The 13654-nt window shown below is 43.2% G+C and overlaps 1 protein-coding gene across 3 annotated transcripts in view; it reads left to right on the top strand.

Annotated features, from left to right (window-relative positions):
- The window catches only part of RNF13 (ring finger protein 13), a 92550-nt gene that overhangs the window by 50443 nt on the left and 28453 nt on the right, over positions 1–13654 (top strand). For all 3 annotated transcript variants that reach the window (XM_032806243.2, XM_075068474.1, XM_075068473.1), the window contains 3 exons: positions 3510–3597; positions 7020–7110; positions 10561–10666. In XM_032806243.2, the coding sequence (XP_032662134.1) occupies positions 3510–3597; positions 7020–7110; positions 10561–10666 (285 nt within the window). The remainder of the gene's footprint in view (positions 1–3509; positions 3598–7019; positions 7111–10560; positions 10667–13654) is intronic.

Here is a 13654-nt window from a genome sequence, read left to right as displayed (position 1 = left end):
TGGAAGGGTGGCAAGAATCTTTAATGCATCTGGCATGTGAATATCTTGCAATGCCAGCTACAACAGTGCCATGTGAACACATGTTCTCACTTTCAGGTGATACTGTAAACGAGAAGCAGGCAGCAGTATCTCCTGTCAATGTAAACAAACTTGTTTGTTACAGTGATTGTCAGAATAAGTAGTAGGACTATGTGGACTTGTAGGCTGTAAAGTTTTAGACTGTTTTGTTTTTGAATGCAGTTATGTAACCAAAAGAACCCCGAAAACCCTACATTTGTAAGTTACACTTTCATGATAAAGAGATTGCACTTCAATACTTATATCAGGTGAATTGAAAAATACTATTTCTTTTGTTTACGATTTTTACAGTGCATATATTTGTAATAAAAAAATATAAAGTGAGCACTGTGCACTTTGTATTCTGTGTTGTAATTGAAATCAATATTGAAAATGTAGAAAACATCAAAATATATTTAATAAATTTCAATTGATATTCTATTGTTATAAGTGCAATTAATATAATTAGGGCTGTCAATTGCAGTTGACTCGTGATTAATTTTTGAGTTAATCACAATTAAAAAAATTAGAAACTTTAAATTGAACTAATTCTATCTCCAAAGTGATGAATGACTGTCCAAAGCACTTTAACTTTGCTTTTGTAGCTTGAACCATAAGCAGAAGAAATCTGAGACAGAACTGTAGATCTGTAATTCACAGTTGCCAATTGTGGATGGATGGCTAGATAACAAGAGAAAGGATTAAAGAATTTGGCCCACTATGTTTAAAATCTGACTAGAAGAATCCTTTTAGAGGATCAAACAGTAACTATGTATGTGCAGGGCTGCTTATAGAATTTTAGAAGTGTTACAGCAGTTGTCAAATAATGACTTTTTAGTGAGAGCTGGTACCACACCATAGTATGTGAGATGTGGTGAGTACAGGGACAGTCTGCGCCAACAGGAGTATCTGGTGTGGGACAATAACTGCTGATAAATTGATGTATCCACTGCATTTACCCGTCAAATAAATATAAGTGCTCATATTAACTCCTACTTGACAAATTATAATGGGCTGGCCAAAAGTTTGTATGATAATAGTTTCCCATGTGAGATGCTAGCTCAGTCCAGTGTGAAGGAGATGCTACTCTGATGGCCCCTATAGCCAGCTTGAAAGTGGTGATAGCACACTTCCCAGAGGGAGCCACATGTCTAGCTCTTCATGACTGGGAGGATGATTTATTATTTGTATTACCATAGCACCCAGGGTCTCCATTTACCTCATTGTGCTAGATGCTTTACAAATTCAGAACAAGATGACTTTCTATCCTAAGAGGCTTACAATCTAACGATAAGGCAGGAGACAGATGATATAGGTGGAGTATAACTCAATAATGAGATATTATTGGTCCTCATGATAAGCAGTGCACTCTGTACACTAGAAGCCTAACTTGTCAAGGGCTTTGTTAGCATCACAGCAAAAGACACCTGAAGAGATTTGAATAATGGATAACAGTTGTGGATATTTGTGGGGAACACTGCCCAATAGCAAGGGGCAACATGAAATAAAGCACTAAGGTGTTTGAAAATGTAACAAGTGGGCAGTGGAAGATAGCATCATGGGCCAATTGCAGGCAGGGGCGGCTCTAGGGTTTTTGCCACCCCAAGCACAGCGGTTTGCCTGCGGAGGGTCCGCTGGTCCTGTGGCTTCGGTGGACCTCCCGCAGGTGTGCCTCCGGAGGTCCGCTGGTCCTGCGGCTTCAGAGGACTGCCGAAGCTGCAGGACCAGCGGACCTTCCGCAGGCATGCCTGCAGGAGGTCCACCGAAGCTGTGGAACCAGCAGACCCTCCACAGGCAAGCTGGTGAGGGCAGCCTGCCTGCCGCCCTCGTGGTGAGGGCAGAGCGCCCCCCGCGGCTTGCTGCTCTAAGCACGCGCTTGGTGTGCTGGGGCCTGGAGCTGCCCCTGTTTGCAGGTGAGCACTGGCAGCTCGATAGTAAATAAGAGACAATTGATAGCATGGAGCTTTACTATGAAGGGTCTTAAAGTAACTACAAGCAGCTTATGTTTGATTTAATAAAGAAGAGGGAGCCAGTGGAGGGATTCAGAGAGATGGGTGACATGATAAAGTGACAGGCTTGGGGCAGAGATCTTAGCAGCAACGTTCTGAATGGATACGAGTAGGGAAAGATTGCATTTGTCAAGTCCAGAGAGAAGAATGTTGCAGTAAACGAGACAAGAATTTTAGCTGCATGGATGGATAGGAAAGGCTGCATTTTAGATGTTACACAGAAACAATGAGCAAGATTTAGATATAAACAAGATGTAAGGACCAATTTGAAAATGATCCCCAGGTACACACCAGAGTAACAGGCAGGATGGTGCCTGATGTCCAGAGTGATTGAGAAAAGACTAGCAGGGAGGGCTTGGGCAGGAAAATTAGGAGCTGAGTTTTAGCCATGCTTAGCTTGAGCTGGTGGCTAGATATTCACAAAAAAGTGTCAGAGACAGCCCAAGATTTTAGGTTGGGCAGGAGACAACAGGCCTGGAGTAGGGAGGTAGATCTGAGGTATCAGCATAAAGATGTCAGTTTAATATTGTGCTTGCAGATGACATTACCCAAAGATAAGTGTACAACACAGTCACCTTGAATGGAGGATAAAGTAAAGGGCCGCTGATGCATATTCAACCCAAGTGATCTGACAATCTAAAATATTTTTATAAGTATGGGCTCAGATCACTCAATTACAGCCCAGGAGTTCACTGTGCAGTTCTACACAGGGTTGTAAAAACAGCCTTTGCAGTCTCTGGATGATCTTTTGGCATAGTTTAAGACAGTTTACAGACCCCGGGGGCCCTTTCACAGCCACATATCATTGAAGCATAGGATAGCCAGAGCTACAATGCCATGACGATACCCCTTACGCTGGCAACAGGGAGGATGTAGGACTTGCTATGTCATCTCTGTACTATGGAAGAATATCATGCACCATGGTGATCTAGTCATGTCTAGCTATGCTGAATTTAAGGCCAAAATATGCCAGCAATGCAGCTGCTTTGCACTGCACCTTAGGATCTGGTGCATATTCATAATTCTGCACTACTATAATGACACATTAGTGATATTGCGAACTGACAAGTTAAAGAGATCCAAGCATGATCTAAAGGCAAAGATTATGACTTACATGTCAGGTTAAAGATAAGTACTGATTAATCAAAATAAGTTACTCTCTTGATTTTCAGATATGACAAAGGCTTTTTATCTTAATGTTGAAGGATTTTAGGACTAATTATGTAAACATGAAACCTGCCTGCACAGAAGTGATTTTTATGCCTTCTTAGAAGGAGTACAGTAGCATCCTATTTTAGAAATGTGGTTGTTTGAAAAAATAATTCCTTATTTCTAAATGAAAGTGGAGTCATTTGCACTCCTAGAATGTTGTAAATTAGTATCTTGTTTTGTTGTAGAAGATTGATATATTAAAATATAACGAGTACTGTACATGACTTACAGGTTTTAAATGCACAGAGAGCTGGATACAAGGCAGCTATAGTTCACAATGTTGATTCTGATGACCTGATTAGCATGGGATCCAACGACAGTAAGTACAGGTATCACTTCTCTCCTATTTGAATGTTATTCCACCCACTATAGTATATGGTATTAACTTCAGTTTATTATAATCAGGAGTTCCCTTTGTTTTAATATATTTAAGATGTTAGAAGCTGCTGTGTGCATGTATGTGCATGCTTTATATGGTATTTGTACCATTATGGTGTTTGTGTTCTGTGCAAGCATTGTTCCGTCTATTCTCCTTGTTGAAATTTTGGTTCAGCTTTTCCATGGAAGTCAAGTGGTTAAAATTTATGAGCAAGAAGAATGTGATTGGCCCAATAAACATCTGGGATGTTGTCAGTTCTCTTTTGTTGTTACTGAAGTAGGAATACAGCAAAAAAATAGTTACTGCTGCTCCATGGGATGAGGATCCAAAACATATTGTAATTTTTGGGTAGGGAGTCTTTTCATGCTCACTGTTCTATGCACAGCTGTCTGTTCACCTAAATAACCCCCAAAGGCTTATACATGTACATGTATAATTTTTCACTGGAATAAATGAAGGTATTCCCAAAACATAGCATACAAGAGGTACGATTCTAGTGTTTACTGTTTTCATATACATTCATTAATTAGTAAGTTGAGAACATATTTGCAAGGTGGCTGAAATGTCAGTTTCTTCTTTTGGTATGTATTTCAGTGTTTAATGAGAAAGTGTTCATGTGATTTACTGTTGAGGATTTCAAATGTTCTTTATCTCTAAAGTAGCTCACTGCCACATAATCCCACTGTTGCCAAGAAAAAGTATTCAGTGTCTACTATTGCATATTTTGGATAGATACCAAATATTGGTTCTATCTTTAGTGCTGTTAGTTTTCTGAGATATTTTGATCCTTTTCCCTTCACTTTTCTTCAACTGACTGAGTACTGAACAGGAACATAACTATGAACAAACACTATTTCCAGATAAAGAGACACCTTTCAGTGAACTGAGAAATTCACTTTCAACAGACAAAACACTAAATTGTGGGAAAGCTGTGTGAAGTGTTCTCAGTGAAATCCCCAAGCTTGTGATGCTTGCTTGGTTTCAAGTTTAGTTATAAACTCAAAATGCAAGAGAAGTTTGCAAGAAACCTTTGAAACAGTTTCAAGTAACCACGGGCTGTTGTTTTTTGTATTGCACTCAGAAAAGTATGATTCCACAGTTTCTTTGGGAAACCTGAACACTTTGATGTCAGCCAAATTTCACTGGAACTTTGGATTCATTCAACCTTGAAACTTAAAGTCACACGTGCAAATCCGCATGAACTGAAACCACGTAAGATGTTCCCCAGGAGTCCTGGGAAGCAAACCCAGACGCTTCACACAGCTTTAGTTAATACATAAATGAAGCCTGCGTTGTTAGCTGCCCTACATTTTGCACCTCTCTTTTAGTATGTACCTTTATATATTTGCTTTTATGGCAGCCTGTAGTTATAGTTATGGCACAGGACTGGGAGTCAGGCCTGAAGTGTCAAACTGGGGATCCAAAATTAGAGTCTGCTTTTGAAAATGTAGACCCTAACCCAGGGGTGGGCAAACTACGGCCTCCGGGCCAGATCCGTCCCATCAGAACTTTGGATCTTGCCCGTGGGATTGCCACTCCCATGGTGCTGTGGGCCCCAAGCTGCTGCTGGAAGCAACCAGCACCAAGTCCTTGTGGCCCTTAGGGAAGGGAGGGCAGAGGGCTCCATGCACTGCCCTTGCTTCCAGGCACCGCTCCCCGCAGCTCCCATTGGCCAGGAATGGGGAACCACAGCCAATGGGAGCTTCGGGGGAGGCACCTGCAGGGGACGGCAGCCCCGGAGTCCTCTGACCCACTCCCCCAGGGGCATCAGGGATGTGGTGCCAACCGCTTCCGGGAGCGTCACGGCACGGGGCCAGGACAAGCAGGGAACCTGTCTTAGCCCTGCTGCGTGCCGCTGCCACTCCGGAGCTGCTCCAGGTAAGCAGCACTGGGCCAAAGCCCACACCCTGAACCCCTCCTACACCACAACCCCTGCTGCACCCCTCCTTTACCCCAACCCCCTGCCCTGAGCCCTCTTGTACATTTCACACCCCTCCTGCGCCCCAACCCCTGCCCTGCGCCCCCTGCTGCACCCCTCCTGCACCCCAGCCCCCCTGTTGCACTCTGCACCCCCTCCTGCATCCTAGCTCCCTGCCCTGAGCCCCTGCCACACCCTTCCTGCACCCCACCTCTCAGCCCTGAGCCCCCTCCTGCGCTCCGCACCCCCTGCCACACAACAACCCCCTGCTCCAGCCTTACATTCATGGCCCTGCATGCAATTTCCCCACCCAGATGTGGCTCTTGGGCCAAAAAGTTTGCCCACCCCTGCCCTAATCTTTCTATACTTCTGTGTCTCCATCTGTCAAGTAGGAACTAGTACGTCCCTTTCTCACAAGGCCAAATTCACTGTTGACTTAAGCAGTTGCAACTCCGTTGAATTCAGTGGAATTGAAGCCACTTGGTGAGTTGTTCCTTCTGTGTGTAAGACACATTGAGATGGGCCATAGAGTAGCACAAAATGTATTGTATGGATTTCTTGAGTTAGTAGAGCTCTAAAAAGTTGTTTGTATTTCAGATGCACCAGTGATACCTCAAAGTGTGCAAAAATGTTACACAGTTAAAACCTGCCTGTGGAAACCCTTTCCATTTCAAACCATATAATATAGTATTATTCAAGACCAATATTTATATATTTTCTGAAATAAGATGAAGCACTGTTGAAATGAACCAGTGTAAGTTAGTAGAGCATGTGTATATTTGTTTCCTCTCTTTCACTTGTATTTTTTAATACTGGGTGTTCCTCACCTGAGGTCAAGAGAAATGTTGCAAGTTTTTGTGACTGCATTCTGTGACAGGGGGAAAAATAATAATGTTGCTTTCCTTCAATTGGATTTCTTGTGAATAGTGAGGTTGGGCTTGCTCATTCCCTCCTTTCTACTTTTGGACTTTTTCCAGCCTAAAGTCATCTCCACTCCTTCATTTATAGGAAAATGTGGAACATATAGGACCAGATCCTCAGCTGGTATAAGTCAGCGTAGCTCCTCCAAGTCAATGAAGCTATGCCAATTTATACCAGCTGCAGTCTGACTATAATTAGTGATACTTTGGTTAAACTGTAATTTACCGAAGGATTTCTTGTTATCTTAAATATTTTTGAAGAATTATCGTTGATGTTTGCACAGACAGCAACTCTAAGATACCACTACTAGTAGCACAGGATATCATTTTGTAGGTGGACACTTTAGTTAACAAAATGTGTTAATAGCTTATTGTATACTAAATCTATCTTAGAAGAGGACTCCACACACTGATTGTCTTTTAAAGAACCATGAAGACATCATGAGACAGTCTTAATTATTGGTGTGCCCATAGAGACTGAGTTATGTATGTCAGTGCTAGTCTTTTGTTCTTTTTATGAACAGTTGAAGTTTTAAAGAAAATTGATATTCCGTCTGTCTTTATTGGTGAGACATCAGCTAATTCACTGAAAGACGAATTCACTTATGAAAAGGGGTAAGTAATTATTTATCTTTTTAAATATGTAACCTAATATGCAGTAACATCATTCCTTGGACTGTTATCACCTCTGTTTAACCTTTACTGAAGATCAAGAATTTTTTTCTGGATGAAATCCTGGCCAAACTGAAGTCAATGGAAGGCTTGCCATTGACTTCACTGGGGGCCAGGATTTCATCTTGTATACTTTAAACATTGACTGTAAGATGCTTGATCCCTATGAAATTGTGTGTAAGTATTTTTAAATAAATAGATGCTCTGGCAGAGTGGTCAGTCTAAGAATCTGAAATTGTGAAAATAAAAAAGAAAATCAGACTTTTCAGTAGCTCTTTACTTTAGGCCATAGTTATTCTGACAGGCTGCAGCAAAGATGTAGTTGCTCTTAAGTTTTTAAGTTCTCTTGAAAAATGCTTATAGAATACTATTTATTGAGCCTGTCAGCCTGACCAGTACTTTGGCAAGCTTCTTGGGATTTATAAGATATTTGTGGCCACTTTCACATTCTTAAAGGATATTGCACGTTAGATGTTACCTTAGGGGAAGCATCATCTAAATTTCACATCCAGCATGTTTACTCAAAAGAAAACTCATGTGTTTGTCAAACTGTAATGTATTTACTATAATTAAAACAATAGTGTAATCACTGATAAAGTTACACATTTATGAATTTATGATAAAAACACTCACTTATTCACACTGATGGTAGGCTGGCTCCACTTCTCTCCCCCACCCCCCCATTTTTCACCCCTTTTGGTCTGTCAATTGAAAGACTTGCAGCTTATGGTTCATTATTAACAGATGTTTTTAAAAACTTGGGCAAGGCCCATTTGTACTGATTTATTTAAGTTTTACTGTGTCTGTCTCAGAAACAGAATACCTGATGCAGTGTCCACTGAAGTCATTGGAAAGTCTTCATTGACTTTAGTGGCTTTGAATCAGACCATTGGTGCATTATATAATTTATATAATACAATAGCAATAAAATATTAGAAACCCCCAGCCATACCTTTAGATCAGGGGTTAGCAATCTTTCAGAAGTGCTGTGCCGAATCTTCATTTATAAACTCTAATTTAAGGTTTCACATGCCAGTAATACATTTTTAGAAGGTCTCTCTCTCTAAGTCTATAATATATAACTAAACTATTGTATGTAAAGCAAATAAGGCTTTTAAAATGTATAAGAAGCTTCATTTAAAATTAAATTAAAATGGAAAGGGCCCCCCACCCCTGGACTGGTGGCCAGGACCCGGGCAGTGTGAGTGCTAATGAAAATCAGCTTGTGTGCCGCCTTTGGCACCCGTGCCATAGGTTGCCTACCCCTGCTTTAGATCATACAGAGATAAACAGATACCAACCCCAAACATCTTCCAATATTAGCCTAATATAAATCTTATACAACTAATTAAAATTCACCAGTCCACGCCCAAAATCCCACTCTTCACCATGATGATTAAAATTTAAACAGTTACATGTCCATCAAGTAGTAGTATTTGCTCTGAACAAGCAACATTTTTCAAGGCTATCCTAAGAGAAATAGCCGTGAACTGAATTTTAGTCACTCCGTTGGATAGTTGCTACAAAAACACAAGTCTAAACAAAATTCTTCCTCCTGGTTTCATAGCAGCAGCACGTCCTGCTGACATGAGAGACTCAACTTTGTAAGGACCTAACCTCAGGACTCTGCTTGATAGACTGTGGGAGTGCAGGTGACTTATGGGTTTGTAGGGTAGAAGGCTAACTACCCTAGTCTAGCTAAGCCCTTCTAGCTTTTGTAGCTATATTAGTACTGAACTCAGAGGAAACAGTCTATTCTACTCTCCAGGATACAGAGGAAGGTGCCACAGACGTAGGGGTGGTAGTGTCAGGGCAAATGGAATAGCAACATAAATTAAGATATTAACTTTGCCAGTTCTTGGAAGCTACAACTCACAAAAATGAAGCAGCATGAAAGTAATTCTATATGTGAACTGTAGAGAATATGGGAATTACGCTACAGTTGAGTCCTGTTACAGTCTGATTGAATGGCACACGAGCCATGTTGCTAACTGTTTCACGTCAGATGTTATTTTATGGCTCTATGTTATTTCAAGGCATTCATAGGAAGGGAAACAAGTCACTGAATATTGATGGAATATATGAAATCATGCTGAAATATAGATTCTCTCTTATACTTACGGATTTTTGCAGTTATACTACAGAAAGATTTTTGAATTAATGCAGCTGTAATGAATACATACAAAGCTTGCCTCTAAAATTTGAGCTAGGTTTCGCAAGATTACTAAGGTTCGCAAACCTTTCCACAACACTAGGCAAGTTTTTAGTAGCTTGGAAGGCAGCATAGTCCAGTGACTGGTATATGAAAGTGAGTTATACAGTATCTGTTTTTTTGTTGTACAACTTAGGTGAGTCACTTAAACATGGTAAAACTTTGAAAAGGAACTAAAAATTCCACTTGGGGTTCTATGTTTATTGTCCCTCCATTATTTCTGCATCACGTATCCACATATGAAAAGATCTTTCCTACTTGCCATTTCTGCAAACTCAGCATAGGATATGACTGTCAGGCTGAGTTCTTTCCTGCTCATCACCAGTATCTGAGACTTTGTGGACAAATTCTGCGATCAGTTTTATCTGTGCAGTCTCATTGTCTTCAGTAAGGTCACACAATGTAAATGCCAGCAAAATATACCCCAGGATGGTAAACAGTTATATTGATGATTGTAAAGGATCCAGCAAAGGGGAAACCAAAACACAAACAAAATATATATCTCTCCCCACACCCACCCTCCTTTAAGACATTCACAGGAAAAGAGCAGCCTTCAGGTTCAGAAAATCCTTACCTCAAGGCCCAGAGTAAATTCCCCAGACCTGAAGAAAAGCTCTGTGTAAATTCAACAGCCAATAGAAGTTGGTTCAACAAAAGATACTACCTCAATCCACTTTGTCTAGTATCCTGGGCCTGACACAGTTACAAGACCGCATAGGTCTTCCAGTTATTCATGCAAATTAGCAAGGTTCTACTTTGTTAACTAAGGAGGAAACAATGACCATTTAAACTTGACTCATTCTAAAACGGGTATACAGAGTCTATTTTCAGCTGAACGTCTTCGTGGTGAATTGGAATGCACATTAGGGGTAAAACCCTGGCTCTATTTAAATAAATGGCAAAATTCTAATTGATTTCATTGGGGCCAGGACTTCACCCTGATAAGTATACTGAATCTAATGATTGCAGTTTTACCTATTTATTTCATTAGTATTACACTGACTGTGTGTTGACCTTTTAAAAAAAAGTGGCTGAATATTTTCATATTATAGATACTCTTTTTATGTGCCCGAAGATGCTAATTTTTCTGTTGATGACTTTACCCTTTTGAATTTCTGTTGTAAGCTTCACTGTTTGTTAAAATTTAATTCATTTTAAAATTGTTTTTCTTTCCCCCACAGTGGCCGTATTGTGTTAATCCCAGAGTTCAGTCTTCCTTTGGAGTATTACTTAATTCCATTCCTAATTATAGTGGGAATCTGCCTTATACTCATTGTCATATTTATGGTAGGTGTTGGTCTTCAATCTTTTTCCTTAAACAAAATAAAACAAAACAAAAAAAATTACAGGACTGTGCCAATTGAAATAAGTATGGCCCTGAATGTTTATTTAAAGAAACAAATAAGCAAAATTTCAGGTAGTATCTAAGCAGATTGTACTCATCTTCAAAACTTGTGTCATTAAGTCCATGGTAAGAATTCGAAGCACCCTCTATACCACAGTACTACTTTTCTTTATTTGTCAGTCATCAATCTGCTTTGTTTAAAGAGAATCAAAGCTATAGCAACTGCCCCACAAAAGGAATTTCTCTTCAATGCTAGCTCGCCTTAAAGGATTGTTCTGGCTCAGTGAATGAAAGGAGCTGCAGAGCCAGCAAGTATAAAGTTTCGTGTCATCCTAGGACCCAGTTGCACAGGGAATATCACCACTGAATTCCTCCTGACTGGAGACCAATAATGTGCTGCAAATGTTTTAATAAAGAGCTTGTACAAAAATATTTCCCCTTAACCTTGTGATAGACCTTGTCTCCCAAAGGTGTATATGTGTTACAGGTTGGACATTAGAGGGACTTAGGATGACCAGATGTTATCACGAATGTCCTGATATTAGGGGCTTTGTCTTATATACGCTACTACAGGCCTGCACAACATACGGCCCACGGAGGCTCGCTGTGCAGCCCACGACGGGGAATCAAAGAGCTCTGGGCTGCCCGCAGCGGCAGGGAGCCCAGAGCCCTTTAAATCCCAGCCGTGGCCGGGATTCAAAAGGTTCTGAGCTGCCCACAGCGGCGGGGAGACCAGAGCTCTTTAAATCTCAGCCACAGCCAGGATTCATAGGGTTCTGGGCTGCCTGCAGCAGTGGGGAGATCAGAGCTCTTTAAATCTCAGCCGCGGCCAGGATTCAAAACGCTCTGAGCTGCCCGCAGCCACGGGGAGCCCAGAGCCCTTTAAATCCCAGTCGTGGCCGGGATTCAAAAGGCTCTGAGCTGCCTGCAGCAGTGGGGAGACCAGAGCTCTTTAAATCTCAGCTGCAGCCGGGATTCAAAAAGCTCTGGGCTGCCCACAGCAGTGGAGAGCCCAGAGCTCTTTAAATCTCAGCCGTGGCTGGGATTCATAGGGCTCTGGGCTGCCGGCTGCGGCAGGGAGCCCAGAGCCCTTTAAATCCCAGCTGTAGCAAGGATTCAAAAGGCTCTGAGCTACCTGCAGCTGTGGGGAGCCCAGAGCCCTTTAAATCCCAGCTGCAGCCGGGATTCAAAAGGCTCTGAGCTGCCCGCAGCCAGAGCTCTTTAAATTGCAGTCGTGGCTGGGATTCATAGGGCTCTGAGCTGCCCGGAGCCCTTTAAATCCCAGCCGTGTCCGGGATTCAAAAGGCTCTGGGCTGCCCGCAGCCGTGGGGAGCCCAGAGCCCTTTAAATCCCAGCCGCAGCCGGGATTCAGAAGGCTCTGAGCTGCCCACAGCCAGAGCTCTTTAAATCTCAGTCACAGCCGGGATTCATAGGGCTCTGGGCTGCCCGCAGCGGCAGGGAGCCCAGAGCCCTTTAAATCTCAGCCGCGGCCGGGATTCATAGGGCTCTGAGGTGCCCGCAGCAGCGAGCCCAGAGCCCGCAGAGATTCCCAACCGCGGCTGAGATTTAAAGGGCTCAGGGCTCCCCGGCGGTTGCAGGCAGCCCAGAGCCCTTTGAATCCCGGCCGCGGCTCCAGCGGATGGGCTGGGGCTGGGATTTAAAGGGCTCGGGCTCCCCTCAGCGGCAGGAGCTCTTGGCCCTTTAAATTCCTGCTCCAGTCCTGCAAAGCTCCAGTTTCCCCCAGCCGCCGGAGCCCCAGGCCCTTTAATTTGCCCCTGACAGCTCCCAGCCATCTCTTCAGCTGGGAGCCCCTGATTGATTTAAAATCAAGTATCACCTCCCCACCCCCAACCTTCCTTTTTGGCCCACAGCTGTTTTGGTGGGGCGGCACTGGGGAAGGAGGGTTTGTTTCTGCAGGGCTGGGTGGTCCTGGAGGGGTGCGGGGGGGTTTCCGTGGGCCGGGAGGTCCTGGGTGGGGGGTGTTTCTGCGGGGCTGGGGCCCTCAGCTGTTTTCTTTCGAGTAATGTGGCCCTCGCCGCTTTACGAGTTGTGCAGGCCTGCTCTACTACATCCTCCGCCCCTGAAAAAAAAAATAATCCCAATTTCTCACACTTGCTATCTGGTCACCCTAGAGCAGGGATCGGCAACCTTTGGCACGTGGCCCATCAGGGAAATCCGCTGGTGGGCTGGGACGGTTTGTTTACCTGCAGCAGCTGCAAGTTCGGCCGATTGCAGCTCCTACTGGCCACAGTTCGCTGTTCCAGGCCAGCGCCCCCAGTGGCCTGGAATGGCGAACCACAGCCAGTGGGAGCTGCAATCGGCCAAACCTGCGGATGCTGCAAGTAAACAAACCGTCCCAGCCCACCAGCGGATTTCCCTGATGGGCCACTTGCCAAAGGTTGCCAATCCCTGCCCTAGAGGGCCTGGAGAGACAATTCATTTAAATAAAATATTTTCCTCCCTCTCTCTGATGTGCCTACGATTGTGGTATCTAACCATAACAAACAGCTCCAGTTGCCAAGCATACTAAGTGCCTCATGCTGGGAACATTTTATTTTGATCCTGAAAAATATCCTGAGTTGATTAATAGCAGACTATTCAACCTTGGGCTTGGGGTAAAGCTGGAGAGAGTGTATGTGTGGGGTGGGGGAGCCTTCCCTGTGAATACTTTTGGAAAATACCTGACATCTGGTGCAATCTGGTACTTTGCAAAAACAAAAGAATTGCTCTTCAGAAACATTCATGAGCCCCACGGGTAAGCCATCTGTGGCAGGGATGATTTAGTAGTATAAAGAGATGGAGGGTGAACTCCATTAGAAGCAGGGAAACTGTCTCAAGCTTCCTGTCAGTTTAGCTGAAAAATTTTAACAAGGGGCTGCTGAGAGCACCTAAGGGTATGTCTACACTGCAGCTGGGAGTGATGACTCATG

Source organism: Chelonoidis abingdonii, chromosome 8 (genome assembly GCF_003597395.2).
Source record: "Chelonoidis abingdonii isolate Lonesome George chromosome 8, CheloAbing_2.0, whole genome shotgun sequence".
Classification (NCBI taxonomy): Eukaryota; Metazoa; Chordata; order Testudines; family Testudinidae; genus Chelonoidis; species Chelonoidis abingdonii.
Note: the sequence above shows the minus strand (reverse complement) of the source record. Positions and strands in the feature narration are given on the sequence as shown.